Below are 19,566 nucleotides of genomic sequence, written 5' to 3'. Positions count from 1 at the left end.
GAAATGCCGGATTGATTGTTCCATATATCCACTATGAATATATTTCACATATCAAACCGGGCAAGATCCAATTGAGACCTTTTTCATTGGAAGAACATTCACAAAAATATACGGTTGTTGATGGGCGATGGCTCTTGTTGTGAAAACATTGTTTCCCATCAGAAAACCGATTAGTGATGTTCTGTGATCCTCTTTTAATGAGCAAATTAAGTGCAAAAACCTGCAAAATTGAACTAACTACAAGGATCTTTTAAATTCACAGTATGCATGAAAGATGCATATTTTACTAAGTAAATTTAACCCTTATGCAGTATACAAAAGTGTTTGTGGATAATGGGCAAAACTGGCTGGGGGCTTATCATCCAAGCTAAGACTATGTATTTTCAGTTATTTCCAGTCCACACGTACTCACACGCATCCACACATGAAATGTGTTGTGCTTTATCAGTGACCTCCACACTTTTCCTATTTGGAAGCCAGTCACCCTCTGCTCTTTCATTTGAATAAGGAAAAGCGCTCAGTGAAGAAGAGTCAGCCAATTTTCCTGAATGTTTACAAGTGATGATGCAGCAAGTTGGCCCAAATGGGCCCATGAAAAATGCATGCACACACCAACCCACACACAAAAAAGGATGACTTCAAGATGAGTTTGGCAAAATGTTTACAACGTTTAGTGAGAGTAGCTGAAAGTTTGGGTACATACTGAACTTCAAGTATCCTTTTGTCTGCGCTTTCTTTTTCATGCAATGGGTTATTGCGGCTGGTAGCGCATTGTGGTATGTGCAATACTTGACAAATAGAAATAGAAATACAATTAGGTCAGTAATACTTCCAGACATCTTTGGCACATTCGACTCTACCTTCCACTGTTGTCATGAAAAAATCCAAAGGGGGAAAGAGGGAGGCATTTTTGAACAGGAAACAGAAGCACGGGCATTGTCTCTGGGCCGCGGGTCATTTAAAATGTTACCGTTTAAACGGTTCTGTGTTTAGAACCTGTCCTAATGAGGACAGGAACATCCCAATCTGTTAAGTGTTTTGTTCAAAACACGGCATCTGCGACACTACGGGGTTGCATCATTGTATGTGGCATAGGCAGCTTGTGCATCTGGAACAGCACCATCAATGCAGAAAGGCCTAATCATGTTTTCGAGAAACATATGCCACCGTCAAAGCAACATCTTTTTCATGAATCCCCCTGCTTATTCCATCCAGACAATGCCAAACCACATTCTGCCCGTGTTATAACAGTGTTGCTTTGCAATAAAAGAGTGCGGGTCGCAGATTGACCTGTCTTCCATTGAAAATACGTGGGGCATGATGAAGCTTAACAAGACTCTCCCCTTTTGAACACCTCAAGCTGTACACCTAGTAAGAATGTGAAAGAAATTTCACCACAAAGCGTAAACATTCTGTGGCCCCTGTTTCAAGTGGTAAACATGGCAATTTTTTTTATTCATGTTTAACATTAGCTCTTTGGGATTGTAAATGCTTCACAAGTTCAATGTGCTAGAACACTCAACATTTAACTTTTTAAACGATAGTAGATTTAGAGTACTACAATATAAGTTACTTCTTTGCCAGGGTAACTGTGTGTTTGTATCTTCAGAAGTATTTGTATTGTCTAACTCCATATTATATACACTTAATGCATTTTTATGCACTCACAGTACTCCATCTTAGCCAGCCAAACAGCATTGAGTATATGGAAGTAAAATTGAATGTACCGCACTGGCTTAAAATACACTTAAACATACAAATGTGGCTGCTGATGGTGAGCACTTTGTGGAGTGAATCTCAGGGAATTGTGCATTTTCAATTTTTTCATTATATCCCACTTCCTCATGAAACCAAACCACCTCCAATTAGAAATCTTCACAGACCCCATTTCAACACCCAAGGGTCAATGTGTGCAATTTTAATTCCTTTTTCTTCTCCCTCTGCCCCATTTGAAACTCATATTCCTATTACACGCCCCCTACTTTTGAATATGTTGAGTCTGCAAAGTTGAAGTCTTAGACACATTTCAGTAAGCTTTTGAATTGCACTAAGGGAATTAAACCTTACTTCTGAAAAGCATTGTACTTTAAACCTTTGTGTGTTTGTGTATTACCATTTTTTTCACTGTCCAAATCAAGTTAATTCGATTGAATGCACTGGGTGGGAGATATTTAGGTTTACAAATGTCCTCTACAGAGGACACATTTGAACTATTGGTAGTCAGGAGGATACAGGTTTGAATTCCAGGTTTCTGCTTAAAGACATATTAAATTGAAACCGTGACTCTAAATTTATATATAGACTTTTAGGGCTTTTTGCAAAACAAAAAGTTTTCTATGCTTTTTTTGGTGGAGGTAATAAGGTTCTGTAGCACCATTATAAAAATTGATTGGAATACTCACAATTGCAGATATCACCACACTTTTTGCCTCAGTTTATCCCAGCTGTGGTTGTGCAGGTACTAAAATCAGCCAAATTAAATATTCCTACAAGTCATCAAATGGGACGAGAGGCGAATAATCCGAAAGTGGCGGCGGGATACATCCACAAAAAAACTCCTGGCTCTAGCACACATTGCTTCAAAGCAGCTCTCATCTAAAGCTCGCTTTCAACAGTACACTGTCAACAAGGAACAGTGCTGGGTGGTTAGTTTGAGGCAAATGTATTGACTTTTTGTGGAATCACGTTTGTGGTGGAGAAACACAACACAACAAATTTGTCATCACTGTCTCTTTTGTTCCTTTCCCTCAAAACAAATGATTAACAAAGCACATACATGTTTGTTTGCTGATTTTCCGACTTCTTATGAGCTCTACGCCACTGAATTTATGTGGGAAGTCAATAATACTCCTTCCTATGTTGAATCACTTTGATACCCATGGTGGGATAACAACCTGAGCTCTAATTCCTCTAGAAGACCTGCTTTGCTCCATCATTCATGTGATTAGTGCACGGCATGGTTCACAATGAAGTCTGTGTTGTTTGTTGTGGAGTTGTTAATATTTTGTGCCAACTTTTTCATACTCTGATACTCATATTTATTCTAAAGTAACTGTCTTTGATTGCAGTTAACTTTACCCTCCATGCAATTTAAGAGACATATATATATTTTAAAAGGAGCCAAACTGTTTAAGTGAAGTAATGGTTGCATCATTGTATAGCAGGATTGCCGTTTCTCCCATGAGGTGGCCTGTAACATCGTCCAACTATTCCAAGAAGCCCTAATGAAGTGCTATCATCTTCTCTTAGTCAAGAATAGCTGGCGGTAGAAACTCTAACATTTTGGGTGGTGTAATGGAATCATGAAGATTAGAAAAGATAACTTATTTTTTCATGGCGTATGGTCGACAGAATGTTTTGATGGGTTTTTATGTGGCCAGTGCCCAAAAGAGAAGGTAGGGAGGCTAATGACATTTTGTACATCCTCTTGTGAATTTCAATCACTGAATCCACCCAAAGTTTAAGAAAAATAGCACGTATATCCTAACTCAATTCTCTTCATGCTATGATTGCCGTATTTCGCAATTAATACACTGAAAATCCTTACAGAGCCTCCATAGAGGCACTGAAGAATGTTTTATTTTAAGATTAAAAACAAGTTTAAAAAAAGGGGGAACAACAATAAACAGTGCAAATGTAATAACCCCCGAACAAAATTCTGTGTAATCATAAAAGTCAATGCATCGCAGCCTGGTCATCCTGTTTTCCCTACTTCAAGATTCAGTGTTTTTCTATTTGTTTTGACTGCATGAGGTTTTGAGTTTTGCATATTTGTAAACAAAATCATTTGTGGCCACAGTAAACCAAACAAATATATTTTGAAACATGTAGCCTCGAGCAAACAACCACACAAGAGCAAAAACAAAACAGCCTATTACTGCTAAATATATTGTCTCTTTTCTTGTCCATTTGCTTCATGGTGACACTGATTAATCATTCAGATTGGTTTCCTCCATTGAGCAGCAAATCAAGTGACCTGTGTAGCAGTGACTCAGGACAATTTTACTGGATTAAATCAAGTCAAGAACGTCAGTATATAAATTCTTAGTGTTCAGTATCCTTGTAGATGGCAGATGGATTTATTTGGTTTTAGCAGTGCACTTTGTAGACTGGAGACAAACTGCAGAATGAGACTTTAAGCACTGGTAGGAAGAATGGAGGTTCTCATTTGGGGACACACTGAGGGGGCCCTTAAAGCCTCTGGACCACAAGCCTAAAAAACACTCACTTTTGAATTGGAGTGTAGACACAAGATGATGAGTCCAGTTGGGAGTTGACACTAGAGACTAGGACTTTCAAAGCCTTCATGCTGAGAAGCCACCTGCAGTGGGACACTACTGTCACCTTCCTTGGATTTTGCCCTTGCTAACATCCATGATAGGAAGGTGCCACTGTTTTGATTAGGAGCAAAGTTCAAATACATTAAAGCAGTTTTCACAGAGCTCTCAGTGTACTATCTGTCCATGTCTCTGAATATAAAGCAGTTTTCCTGTTGTGTGAATGGCAGCAAGAGGATATTCAGGTGACCTGTACCTTCTGCAGGCGACCTGGTGTCCGAGTGGTTAGCACGTCAGCCTCATAGTTCCGAGATTGAGGGTTCATTCCTAGGTTTGAACCTTAAAGTGTAGAGTTTTCATATTCTCCCCAGGGTTGCATTAGTTTTCTACAAGTACTCCAGTTTCCTCCCACATCACAAAAAGATGCATGGAAGGATGGTTGAAGACTTTAAATTGCCCCAAGCTATGAGTATGACCGTGAATGGTTATCAGTGTGCTTGTGACCTGCGATTGGCTGGCCACCAATCCAGGGTGTCTCCCGCCTGGTGGGCTTAGTTGATTGGGGTAGGCTACAGCTATCCCCCATGACCCTTGTGAGGGTAAAAAGTACAAAAAAATGAATGAAAAAAAAGAATATTTCAACATGTGCGACTTCACAATGCTACACTAGGTGTGTGGCCCATGATAATAGCTGTCTGATAAAATTGATATAGTATTACATTTTTTTTATACAGCAGCAGGGTTGAGAGAGTGGACATGCATGATGTGCAGTATTTATTCTCTACAAAAGGGGGATAAATAAAAGTGACAGGGATGTGTTGTAAAAGTAGCTGACTTTCTTTACTGATAGTCTTATGGTGTTACACAGAAATACAATAGAATCATGCATCACGACAACAAAAGTATCTGTCACCTTTTTATTGTTTTTTTTTTTGTTCAAACTTCTAGAACCACACCCGATGTACAGTACGACCTTTGTTGTGAATATTCAACCATTTGACTGAGGTCAGATGGAATAGGGACTACTACTCCATTTTTGGAGAATTAAGTATAAAACATGGGTTATAATGTAGAGTATGAACGCCATACTGTCGCGGTGTGTCTCAGTAATTAAGCAATATCATATTCTTGGGGCTATGCAAATAGTTCTAGTATGGGAAAAAAATCACAATCTTTAAGTTTCATCTGTGGAACTCTAGAAAGAGTCGCAAAAGTCATGTTATAGAAGCTTGTCACAACTTTGCAAATATGTTATTCAAATGGAGAATGGAGGAGGAAAAATTGAAAAATCACATTTGCTTGTCCGCCTGCATGCTTCCATCAGAAAACATTCCTATTCCCACTAGCCTTTCATATCATTTCTCATGAATACTTCATGACACAGCTTAATCAAAAACGTAATTTGCTTATTTTATATAAGACCGTAGGTGACAATTGCAGACGTCGTCTATTTGTTTATTTTCCATGTGTTCTGAAAATCCTCAAGGGGAAATACTGTTTACACTGTCGAGTCAGGGCCTACGATACATTTTGTTCACAAAAGACTCAATGTAGTTTAGCTAGAGTTAAAAACAAAAACAAAAAAAATTGTTAATTTCTTTGGAGGCTGTAAAGTCGCTGAATAAGTCAGTAATATGACTGAACCCCCTAAATTCAAATAATAAACACCACCAAAACACCTTTCCTGTCATGCACATACCCACAACAGCTGGCTTGCAGACATTAGCACAACAGATATCAGATAGTACTTATATAATTTTGAAGTCTTTCAAATAAACATAAATATTAAAACAAGAGAATAACAAAACTAGTAGGCTCTATGCCTCTAATAATAAAGTAACACAAACTCAAAACAGTTCTGCATCAGGACCACATACATTTGAGACCCACTAGAACTAGTTTAACTAATGAGAGTACAGTAGGCTACAAGCCGAGTATATAACAGTTTCGCCACAGAAATTACTTTTTCTATACCATGTTTTCATAATTATTAAAAAGGTGATTCTCTTTACAAAAGTCTCACTCACAGCGACATCTCGATTAAATCACCAGCCCTGCATGGGCAAAGTAGTTTAAAAATGTAGTATCTTTTTTTAAATATCAGAGCTATTTAATCAATTGTGTAATTACTGGCCAGTCGATGACAACCTTGAATTTCTGTCCACTAAGACCTGACAAATACGTTGCAACCATTAAAAATATTTCCTGTCATCATATAAGATCAATATGTTTGCAATTAGGTCTGTGAACATCCACAGATTTGTGGACTATTTTGAATATTTTGACATGAGATGTATTGAGAGTTAGAGAGAGAAAAGTGATGGATTGGAAAGATTTGTCAGAATATTGTGGTGCAAAGCCATCGTAAATTAGTCCATACTTGTGCATGAAAATGGACAGAAAAGCACAGGTTTTGCAATATTGTGGTCAATGCATAGCATCTAGAGTAAAAATCAAGGGCAAGCATGACATGTGAGTGACCCTTGGTAAGTGTTTTTTTCAATGTTTTTCATTTGACACTGAATATGACCACTATTAAAAAATAAATGCCAATATTCACTAGAGGAATGGACGGCTTCACCTCACATCCCACCGTCTCTTCTATAGGTACACCAAGTCTTTTAGCTAATGCCAATAATTGATATTTATTTATATGGGCTTCACATAAAATTTTCAATTTGGTGTCTGATGTAACATAAGTGGTATCTGATGTAATATGATAAGTAACATAAAAGCATACAGCCTGAGTGTTTGAAGTGGCTGTAAAGTGGCACATATCGCGGCACCCTCACACTTGTGGTAATACTGTGTAGTCAGCAGAAGTGGGGAAGATACTGTAAAGGACGATAACAAATTTGAATTGAATTAAATGTCAGAGAAACAGTGGTGCTCGGGCTTGAAAGGGGGATTGGAAAGAGTAACAATGCAGCAAAGAGGGAGAAGATAAAGGGAACATGAGCTTATGTGGGAGGGTGTCACGTGGATTTTTGAAAAGGTGCTGTTTTGGCTTTGGTTGATTTGAGCTTATTTAGCACTGAGTCACTGCTTATCAGAATGAATCAACTCAATTTCCTTTCCAAAAGATCTAATTGCAGGAATTGAAATACATTTTCATGCAAAGTTGCCTCCCAATGGCATTTTTTTTTTTTTTTATAGATCATCCTAAGGTAGAGCACCACATCATTGGTAAACAAACCCATTGTGATGAGAACAAATATCAATATCGAGTATAGTATTGATAACTAATCCAGAACACAATAAGAATAGTATGAGGTTATTTGGATTTTGCAACCGAGCAGTACTTCTGTGTGCCTTACTGTTGTAAAGTTTGGAGTTTCCATCTAGTCTATTGCCAACAAAAAAAGATTCTTCCTGTGTCGTTTATCCATAATTCATTTTTCTTCCTCAAACATTGAAAACAAAGTAACAAAATAAGTTACACATGGGAAAAAAAGGGATTAGAATATGTCTCATGAATTGGTCCGAGCACTCAGATCTCCAAATATAAATATTTTATCAGTAAACTGTTTTATGAGGAAGTATAAAAATATCATAAATTGGTATTGCTTCTGCAGTTCACCTCTTCATCTTTTGTGTTTTTCTGTTTAGGTGGGGAGGTTCCCTACACCACCCTGGCGACAAGGATGATGATGGGCGTTTGGTGGATGTTTGCCCTCATCGTCATCTCCTCATACACAGCCAATTTAGCTGCGTTCCTCACCATCACGCGCATCGAAAACTCAATCCAGTGAGTGTCTAAAAATCTCCTGTGTGTACATTACTGAATCTACTAAGAGATTTATACTCTTAATGCTTATGACTTGATTTATCTGGCGCAATCCCACTGCATCCTCTATCCTACCCTACCTTGTCATTTAGTATACTTTAGGATTTTATTACATTTCCTGTCTGTTTGGAGTATCGTGCTTCCATTTTCTTTCCTGAGACCTTGTGTATTTGTGTTAAAAAATGCATTAGACAAAAACAATAAGATGCCATCAGCCCAGTAAGGAGAAGTGTGTTGTAGTATATTCCTGTCTTGTAATAAAATTATAAACAAACTCATGCAGACAGATAAAGTTAAAAATAAAAATAAAAAATACAGTAACCCCTCGATTATTGCGGTCAATGGGGGGTCAGAACCCTCGCAAGAAGTGGCAAACAGAAGACCATGAATGAATGATTGAATTAAAAAATATCTAAATTTAAAAACATTTCCGCAGTAAAAAATCTGCAATGTAGTGAAGCAGCAATAACCGAAGTGCAAAGTAGCGAGGTGTCTCTGTAGACACATTTCCATTGACTGAAGGTGCGATGTCAAATGTTGTGTCGCATAATAATAGAAAAACAAGATCACAAACAGATGCAAGTTAGACAGTTTAAGGGAATATCAATAGTTGTGCTATACAAACATAGAACGACACACACAAAATGAAGCCAATGTATTAATCAGGGTTAACAGCACACGCACAGAACGACTAGATACATTCACGTGGACATATTTACAAATAGGAAATGGGGCATCAAGAGGTCTGTCACACACACAAATAAAAGAAAACTCTCTCGCACTAGTTCTGTGCATTATGTTTATCTACCCTGATAGTGAGGTCTATCCATACTTATTTCCTGGTGGCACTCGGAAGCATTTATCTCTCATTGGAGTAATCAGCATTCCAAAACATCATTTGTGCCCCGGGTGTCGTTCTACCCTGGCACGGTATTTGAATAAACAAAATTCATTATTTTACTCATGATTTGTGTCCTTCCCTCTGTCTATCCTTAAATCTGTCTCTTTCATTTATTTTAATTTAATATTTCCTAAATTTGTCTTTCTGCCCCATTTTTATGTGTCTGTTTAAAAAGGTGTCGGCGTTAGCAAGTGCCTCTCCTCTTGCTTCTGCAGGCGAATTAAGAATTTCCATAAATTTTCATGCATTATCTATAATATATTTACTCTTCCGAGGTCACTAAAGGTATAATTACTTCTTCACATGGGCCTGAAGCCTGCAAAAAAGGTGCTAGCATTAGAAAGAATTTAGATGAGCATCAAGTTGGGATTGGGACTTGCTCTTTTTTTTAGTGAAGTGTCATCTAGAGAACTAAACTGTGTTGCCAGAATAACTTTAGGTAATGAAGTACATGTTGATATGCCAATTCACCCCAATCTGAACCCCCAACCATTAGTGTGGTCACTATATATGTCAAAAGATGGGTTTATAGTTTGCCTCTTTTCATTTCACCAGGTGGTGTATAGATTGGTGAAAATGGGAGGGTTGGAGAAAGGAAGGGAATGGTTGAAGGATACGTAAATACTGTTGCTTGGTAATCAGTGAGCAAGGTTAGATATCCAGCTGCTCCTAATAGTTATTTTTAGGGCAAGGTGGATATCTGTCTGCCTTAGATGTGTAGTTTGACAGAAACCAAAGATGGGTGGCAATGCAAGGTAATTAAACCAATTAATTAACAGCACCATGTCTTGCAATAGTATATAGAAAATAGAATCATTTGTACAAATAAAAGCTCACTCTCAAACAAACACCCCCAAGGATTGTTTGAAGAAAGCCTTTTAGGCTGTGGAGAAATAAGACGTCAGTTTTCTTCTCAATATCGTAAAGAAAAGTTAGCTAGGCCAAGATGATTTCTTTGAACTATTAGTGTATTTTGTTTCATCTTGGAAATGAAATAAGTGAACATACAGCCGCCTATCTGGTCAATTTCATGCTTGGTTGTTTTTCCTCAATTTCACAGTGAATCTTTTCGGAAAACAAAAGGGGTGGGTGCTTTGAGTGAGACTGAAACTGAAACAGGGAGAGAGAGAAAAAGACAGACACAGTGGGATAGAAGGATGTCCATTATGCGCACAATGTAATTGAATTGACTAAAGATCAGGTTAGATCTTAATGACTTTTTCTTCAGACTTGATGAAGAAACAAGTGGGTATTCTTATACCCTGCAAGTGTGAATGTAGTGCCACTGTTCATTTGAATGAAGATGGTGTACACAATACATTCCTTTTATGAGCACTACAAATTTATTGTTGGGTCGTGGCAACAGCAGCTATAGCACAAAAGCACAAACTTCCCTCTCTCCAGCTACTTAAGCCAACTGTATTGATAGAAAACCCAAGGCATTTCCAGGTCAGCCGGAAGACATAGTCTTTCCAGTGTGTTATGGGTAGGCTCCATACCCTCCTCTCAGTGGAGAATGCTTGGAGAAAATCATCAAGGAGGCATCCTAATTTGATGCCCAATATTTCAAAATAGCATATTTTAGAGGTTTAATTTTGATACAAAGGGCTTGTGATACTGGTCAATATTTAGTTAGGATCAGCATGTTACATAAATCTGATACAATTGTGGTATGAATGAAGCCTTATCTGTTGTAAGTTGGTAAATTAATACATTAATAGTCCATAGTTCAACAGTTAGTTTTTTTTTCAATTAAATGTGACCTCTTCTGTCTCAAGGTCCCTCCAGGACTTGTCAAAGCAGACAGAGCTTCCCTATGGCACGGTGCTGGACTCCGCTGTGTATGACCAGGTGCGGTCCAAGGCATTAAACCCCTTTGAGAGAGACCCAATGTACTCACAGATGTGGCGGATGATCAACCGCACAGGAGGTGTGGACAACAACATAGAGGAATCCAAGGAGGGCATCCGAAAGGTGAGAATCTTTAGTATTGAATGCCTTATATCAGAAGATAACAAGAAAAATGTATATTTTGGGGGACATCATGTGTTTTTGCCCTCAAGTCCCAACATTATCAGTCTCAAGTACTAATGCAAATGCTGTCTGTCTTTCTAAATGAGTTCACTTTAATCAGTCACTTCTTTTAAAAGTCCAAACATTGTGTTACCTTGGATCTTATCAGGGTTGATCAAATGACTTCCTCCAAGCAGTTTTCAGCAGAATGTCCCCCAAAGAGTTACATAAGTTAATTAGAACACCTTGCGTCAACCTGCAAATATGAAGTCTATTTTGATCCAGGTCACTGACTTTTACCTTGAATAGCACATCGCTGTCTTTAGGCTATTTGGCCATGATGTCATTAGCACTTCCTCATGGACAGCTATCCATGTGATATATTTAGACGTGTGGTGAGTGTCTGCCTGTTTGTTATATCTGAGCACCTTCATACGTCTGTTTTCTTGTCTCTTTTTGCCGTTGGGGCCTTTTATACCCTACCCACTTCCACTATACACCTCCTTCACTTCGTCACTGTTGTCTCCCGCGCGCGATGGATTTTCTCCACTTTTCACTTTCCATCCCCTGTAGCAAAATAATATTAAATGTCAGAACAGGTCAGCGTCTCAGCTGTCTCTTGGTGTCTCACATAAACACACTAACGCGCACATCCACCCACATATACAATCATGCCCATTCTTGCTCAAATACATAATTTAATGTGCATGTGAACATCTGAAGGCTTTGTACAGTATGGTATTCGTACATGGCTCAGACTATGAGAAGGGCTGCAGGCTAAGGTTGGCTACAAGCTCAGGGGCCTACAATCAAGGGGGGGGGGGGTCTGCCTGTTAACATGAGTGATTCTCTGTTAACTCTCTGTAAAAGATGAATCATCCCATTTGAAGAAATAATCCCAGTATTTAAAATCTTACTTGTGGGTTGTGTTAAGTAATTTATCCAACATAAAAATGTGTGTGCCAAATCGTGACTGTGTGAGCATTTCAGTCCTCAATGTGAGTGAAAACTAGAATGTTTCTACCAGATTTCAATTCGATCCGTCCATGAATAATGGAAGAGCAATCCACACTTAATTATGTTAATCTAATTAATCAGCTCTGAGACAAAAGATAAAAAATTGGGCTTCATGGATCGATGCTTATACTACATCCCTAGAATTGCTTTTCGTTCTGCGTCAACAAACAAAATATCGCAACCTTGGAGATGCTCAGCAATATACGTAAACATAGTCCGCATACTGCAATACTTTGATCACGTCTTTGTTAAAAATGGGGAATTATTGGTGTGTTTCTGGCTCAAGCAACTGCTCAGACTATGAAAAACACTTGAGTTCCCAAGGTTATTACAAATAGGATTTGTCTGAAAACGGAGATGGTTTGTTTAGAATTTAGGAAAGCTAAACCTAGATCGTGAATCTGGGAAATATCCAAATTTTTTCAGCCCATTTTGTGTCACGTAAATTAAGTGAAATGTTTATGGCTCTATTCTGTTACAGGTATAAGTTCACATTCCCTTTCAGAAAGTTACAAATAGCTTCTGTTAATTCAGAAACTACGAGGAAAATTGCCAACGTCAGCCGTCATGTTGAGCGTGTAATTGGAAGTATGTGCCAGAAATATACAATTTTTGGAAGGAGACTGCCAATCAAATCCGTGATTAATATTGTGCTTTTGATAAGATTGAACTTGTCTTCTGTGCTCTTGTGAAATTTAGTCTGCCAGTTGTTGATTTTGATATAAGTATAATTTATTTATATACAGTATGATATTAATATCGGAAGACAGATTTATTAGAGGGAAAAAATGTATCTGCTTATAGCTTAGGTTCTTGAAATATTTGCAAGATTTAAGATCTACTGTCGTGTTTGGGCATGGTTAAAAAAAATGTCGATGTCAGGGTGTGCTATTTCAGGGAAGCCCTTTGGTTCATCATTGCTCCAAGACAAGGGCTCCAAATCTTACGCCTTGGCACCACCCACAAAGTGCATTTTTTTTGTATGTTGCTCCTTTCCCTCTTTGGTATCTTTTCAGCATTTTGTAGGTAGTGGTGGCCTGTGGTTTATTTATCCTTTGTTCATGGCACATTGCGTTAATGCAGCATTTCTGTTGTTTACATCTTTATCTCCAAGATGGCTGTGCCTCACATAGAAGATGGCCCTCTGGGCAGTCTGAGAAACAATCAATTGTTTGTTGAGGTAGATGCATTTTATTAGTTTGGAAAAGCATTGTAGTAATGCTGGTATTTCTGTTTCCGTCATGCGTGTGCCTTTGAGTTCTTCAGTAATGGGTCTGAATTACAAAAATGTCTTTGTTTGAGTCTGTCAGTATTTTGGGCTGTAAGGTAGGGTAATATTGAATAATATTTCAGACTGATATACATAAAAGAGACACACTTTTAAGGGGTCACAATAGATATATTAACTATTGTCGAACGTGACTATGATTGATCGTTGAGTTCAATTAAGTTAATCATGTTTCATCTCGGACCTAACCTATAGTTCATTGGATGACTTGTATGAAATGACATAATGTCACTAGAAACCAGCAGGATGTTATGTGTTTAACTCTTATGAAGACTCCCGTCCCATTCTGCTTTTGTTACTGGATACTTGCATATTGCAGAGTACAGCCACAAATCAAATATGCTTGCACCATCCATGAACAGCATTTTGCCCACTTTGCCAGATGTGCTGCAAAGTATGCATTCATGTTGCTGCCCTGCAAGTACACTCGGATGTATACATACATACCTTGAATATGTAAGACACTCATGTACTAGTTTAGATGATTTAAGTGCGAGCATCTGACATGCACTTCTAGAGTCTCTGATGACTGGAGTGTGATATTTGGAGAATGGTCATCATTCAAGTGATTTTATGTCAATGTGACCTTGTGCTGAATTCGATGAGTGTGGTAAAGTAACCTTTTACACTTGCTACATTTGTGTTTGTGTATGCTGTCATTTCTTTCACGTATGTGGAAAAGAATTTGCAAGGTCAACTGATGGCTTGTCTAAAGCCTATTCTGAGATACATGTTTTTTTTTTTTTGCTAATATATTTCCAATTTCCACTTGAGCATATAAACGGTGACCAATGAGGAGGTTGGAAGTGACGTGCTGGATTGGAAAATGAGTTAAAAGTCCTCATACATAAATGTATTGTGTGTGTAGTCAGCGAAAGAAAAGCCTTTTTAATGCACTCCCTGCTTTCATTTTATAACCAGCCCCTCATTTCTTTGAAGAAAAAAAATGTAAATGGATTGTAGCAATCAGCTGAGTTCAGGGCTGTGAGTTTTCCTTGGGTATTCTTGGGTAGTATTATTTTGGTACTGTGCACCGCACTGGCGCAAACAAAAATGATCTATGAAGTATGTTTTTGTGTTTTTTGTTTTAACTTTTATGTGTAGTAGTAAATGTAATAATTTCACTCCTGAAACCAGTCAATGTTCAGTACAGTAGGTTTTTTTTCCAAGACATCTGTGACTTTATTTTGAAATAGCGGAGGGTAGGGGCTTGGTTTACCTCTAATGTCCTCTCCCGAATGTAAATGGGATGTGCATTTGTATTTGATGGCTGCCACTGCACTAATGCATCATAGAAGTCCATTAAGGTAATAGGAAAATGAATTAATGTAATGTACATGTGACTACTAAACTCCATGTAATAATTTCCATCACTTTGCAGTCTTCCTCCTTTTAAATCTGTCCTCAACTTCTTACTCCTTGGATCTTTATCTCTCCTTCATCAATCTCCAACTCCCTTTCACCAACCAAGTAGCAGGAAATCCCCAAGGACAAATACTTCATTCCTGATTTTAGATGTTTTTCTAAATTCATTCTACATTCTTAAATGATCACAATGTGCCAATATATAGTGGTATTATAGCATCAAAATCTTCATTGTCATTTTTTTAAATATTTTAGTGACTAAACAAGATTTGGTGAGAAAGGGGAGCCTCTGATCAGGGAGATGTTTTTAAAGCATTTGATAGAAAAAAATGAGGCTTGCATGTTGTCTTTTTCTTCTTCTTCGTCTTCTTGATGCCTGTCTAACAATCTTTGGTTTGCGTTCAACTGTTATTCTGTAATGACGTCAAGATGGTGGCTTTGAGTGCTGGTTGAAAATTTCTTCTCAAGAACAGCATATTGCCTTCTAGTGGTAGAAAACAGTGGCAGTCAAGATAGCAAACCATCCAAGTGTTTCTTTCTTAGTGGCACTAAAGAGTCTCTCTTGACAACAAGTCGGTATATAAACTAATACTTATCTCTAACTGAGTTTTTGAATTGCTGCTACTAAGGGTGCATTTGTGATGTAGAATCTTCTCGGGTGGTGTTTAGGGACTTCAAGTGCATCCCAAATGGCAATGCTATCATGCCACAGAACAAAATGAATGAATATTCTTTTATTTATTTTGTTTTATTTTTTGATGTGAACACGTCTAATTTTTATAGATACTGCTCATTTCCACTTTTTCTTTTTCTCCAAGCTAACATTGGGTATTGCTTTAGTTCTAATTTGGATCCGAACACCCTGCAAACCAATGGATCCGAACGAGTCTCAATTGATTTGTCTCAATCAAGGAATCTGCATAATTGTCATCATCATTATCATCATCATCATCATCAATGAAGCCATTATGGCATATTGGCAAATGTTTTGAGTCTCGCATTTTACAACCCCTTATCGAGGTCTTGGAATTTATGTAACACAGGTGAAGAAATGATGGTACTCTTTTTTAATCATAATTGTCAGAGTCATTATGCTAAATGGTCAGATGGTGATAAGAGGTCCATTATGGGAGTAGCCAACGAGCTATACCTAATAAAGTGATTCATTAACTTTCAAAGTTCATGGATGAACTGGAATATGGTGTGAAAGTATAAGCAGCTTATCTCAAGCACCACATCAATCGTAGTGCGAAAAAATATTTTCTTCATTTTGAAAATACTTAAACAATGTAAATATTCAGTGTTTTGGAAAAGATAGTCGCATTCAAGGAGAAAACTATCCTCTAACAGTGAAACAAGCAGACATTCACTCTCACACATACAATGTATAATGTTTGTGGGAGGGGTAAAATTAGTTGATAAATCTATTGTAAAGCTTGTATAGATGTGAATGTGGTTTCACTGTATTGCAGTGAAAGTGTTTGATATTATTTCCGTAAGCACATAAATAAATGCCTACCTTTGCCACTTTCTTCATGGACAACTCGCTAAGCATCAAGATCACCCCTGTCAAGGGGTATTTGTGTCAGTGCTTGTCTAGCAGCTAGACTCACGCAAGTGTCACTGTCACCGTTTTTTTGAAAAGCAAGCCTATGCCAATGAGCCATCGATTTGAGTTGCCAAGGTTACGCAGTGGCCATCTGTGTCACTGTGACAGTAACCCCCTCCTCCTCTTCAAACCCAAAACCCCTGTTAAGCTTTCATGAATGGGGTTTATTATCTAAAGGATATCTCATAGTTTGAAAGTTGTATCAGTGGCGTCGTCTCTGGTTGGATTTGTGAATCTTAAGACTTTTTATTTATATTGTTTGCATTATTTTATCAGACAGCAGTGAAAATCCACAGAAAGCCAGCTTGATATACTTCTGTCACTTCTCCCGATTAGAACCGTGCCCAATATCCTCTGCAGTAATTCACCTTCTAAGACCAAATGCCTTTTTGGCATTTCTATTTTCTACAAGTGCAAATCACCCTGATGGCAGATGGAAGAAAAAGAGGAGGAAGAATAGGAAAAATCAGGGCAAGAGAAATCTCCTTTCTCCTGCAGAGTGTGTTGGCTCATTAGAATTCCACACAAATAGCACCCAAACAGCAAACATATTTCCTCACTGTTACAATCCTCTGGTTATGTGCGTGCAATGACTGCGTTCCTGCATTAAGAGTCAGCTTTAGGCAAAAGGGAAACAAAAAGGCCCTAGATGCAGGGTCCTACTGAAAAAGTGAGATAATGTTAATATTGATGAGGTGTGCTCAAATAAAAGAGCGATTTGTGATAAGTTGGAAATGCGAAAGGAGTAAGAAAACAACATTTTATTGCTGGAATTACAATGAGATCATTGCTCTGGTGAGAGAGTGCCGTTTATGATAAACCAACACTATGGAGAAGGGCAGCCTGACGCCTGCCTACAATGTATACTTTTTGATTTGGAGCAACTGTATTGATCCCTAACTATTGATAACAATTGTATTCAGTGTTATATCTCCCCAACTTGTATGCTGAATATTGAATTTCGTGCAGATCCTTACATATTAATCACTGGGGTTCATTTTGTTTGGACTGATTATTGGAACCTTTATCTTAAGCAAATGAAGGAATACTCCCATAATTCAAATTTAGCTAAAGACTGCATGGCGGATGCATTGTATTATTTCTTTTGACTTTGGCTGGCAACCAATTCAGTGTTTCCTCCGCCTACTGCCCATAGTTGGCTGGAATAGACTTCAACACCCCCAGCAACCTTTTTAAGGATAAGCAGTATAGAAAATGAAAGAATGAATGCAGTTAGTCAACCCTCCCTTTGACTGTTTTTTCCCCCCAACAATTGGGATATGGTGCTTCTTTTGTGGCTTATTTCTCACACACTTGTTTTTTTGGGTTATAATTGCAGTAGTTGACAAGCACTTTTCTTAAACTGTGCAAGAGATCTCAATTTTTTTTCAGTGGCCATTTCAATGATGAAAACTTGTCATTATATTTCTTTGCTAAAGGCTTATAACAAATGCCTGGTAAAGATAATGCAGAAGTGGTAAAAAAGGAATATTTTCCTCATTGCTTACTTCACTGTATCTGTCATGCATGGTTCTGTGATTTATTAGAGGGAATAGGAAGCAAGCGGGACACTATCAGAATGAGAGAATGCAATATAGAGCCAATGCATACATTCTGTGCATATTTTAAGAGTATTTCCATTTATATTCTCAAAAATCTTTGTGTAAACTTGGCAACAAATGTTAAGTTTAAATCCATTGAGTATTTTTGTGTTAGCCGCAGTATACACAACAGAACTACAAAACCGTGTAAAAATGATTTTTTTTCTCCAGAGCATTTTAAGAGATTAATTCACAGAATAGTTGATGGCGTCAATAAACCTGCAAAGGCCCCACTTAATGACTAGCGTTGTAAATGTGGCATTCGTCCAAACATTCTGACTGCCCATTGCCCTCCATGAACACAATTCACTTAATAGCACGGCAATTTCCATTCCCATCTACTGTATGCCTCCATAAATTTATCTCCCTAAGTAATTGTTCCCTGTTTGTTCGTCTACTGATCGTTTTCTATTAAAATCCATTCTATTTTTTACCTAATAACCATACAAGTTTGTACCCCTAAAAGGGTGACTTTTCTCTTCATGCTATGGTGGCACAGATTATGTACCTTTTAAAAATAATGGCTTGAACTATTATTTAGAGGACACATGGGTCATCACGCAATTGTTGCAAGCATTAAATGCATGTTATATTCTATGGTGAAAATGCATTTTTAGCTTCTTGCCGTTCTATTTTTTAATTGTAATATAAGAACTTTATTTTACAAATATTAATGTTTTCTTTTGAATCAGATAGGTACTTAAATCACTAATCTATACAAAATGAATCCCTTTATTTTCTTTTTAAAATGTATTTTAAACACCAGCCTGTTGGAAAATGTTGAGTCTAAGTCATATGTTATAACTTTTTCTTATAATTATATATTAGTAAATGTATTCTGATTTCTAAGACTTTTTTTTTAATGTTTTGGCCATTTATTCTCTTGAATATTGGCTCATAATGATACATCTTATTTTCTGGACATAATTTCTTCCGTTAAGCATTTTTTCCTCTTTATTGTCCTAAAATAAAACATTTTTCTCCTAATATTACAACTTTATATATCCGGAATATAATATAATCAATGTGCATAATTATAGCACCTTGAGGGAAATTTGGTACTGAGATAGGAAGATTGAGATACTGTTTGTTAGGTTCATCAATAACCCCAACACTGTTCCTTTTCTATGACAGCTATCGGTGACAAACATGTGAAATGAGTTATGATAAAATGATTTGCCTCTATTTGGCAAAGCATGAGCAATTACACAGTTGGTTTGTCTTGAGGGGCTGAGGTGGAACGAAGCAATGCAATTAGTCCAGTAGACTAGACAATGAGCCACATTGACAATGTTAGACAACAAGATTAATATAAGACCTGATGGCCTCTGCTGTAAGATACAAAATCCGCTAGCCTGACCAAAAGGGAAGCAATAGATAGCCATCTTAATTCCCCAGATAAAAAGTATGAAAAAGATGAATGAGGGAGTGAATTTCTACTGGGACAATATCCTACACAAAGTCTGTCTTGTGTCCTCATTTGTCTTCACTTTCTCAGAGCCTTCTTTCATTTTTTGAGCTGCCATCTCTCTTTTTTCATCATCTTCCCATTTACCACTCATCTCTTCTCACACTCCTGGGCTCACAGCCATGGCCAAGGTGTTTCTCCAGTGCATCCATCTTTTCCTTTCCCACTTGCTCTTTGTCCACTCAATTCCTCGTGGCTCACAGGGCAAACACGCCAGGTGTCTTTATCTGTGTCCGTGGA

The 19,566-nt window shown here is 37.7% G+C and overlaps 1 protein-coding gene across 5 annotated transcripts in view; it reads left to right on the top strand.

Moving 5' to 3' along the window:
- Window positions 1–19,566, top strand: part of LOC144215399 (glutamate receptor ionotropic, delta-2) — a 230,902-nt gene that overhangs the window by 178,733 nt on the left and 32,603 nt on the right. For all 5 annotated transcript variants that reach the window (XR_013330421.1, XR_013330422.1, XM_077744290.1 and 2 more), the window contains 2 exons: window positions 7,887–8,025; window positions 10,744–10,939. Coding sequence is in view for 3 of the 5 variants with exons in the window: in XM_077744290.1 (XP_077600416.1) it covers window positions 7,887–8,025; window positions 10,744–10,939 (335 nt within the window). In the remaining 2 variants the exon portion in view is untranslated. The remainder of the gene's footprint in view (window positions 1–7,886; window positions 8,026–10,743; window positions 10,940–19,566) is intronic.

This window comes from Stigmatopora nigra, chromosome 22 (assembly GCF_051989575.1).
Source record: "Stigmatopora nigra isolate UIUO_SnigA chromosome 22, RoL_Snig_1.1, whole genome shotgun sequence".
Taxonomy (NCBI): Eukaryota; Metazoa; Chordata; class Actinopteri; order Syngnathiformes; family Syngnathidae; genus Stigmatopora; species Stigmatopora nigra.
Note: the sequence above shows the minus strand (reverse complement) of the source record. Positions and strands in the feature narration are given on the sequence as shown.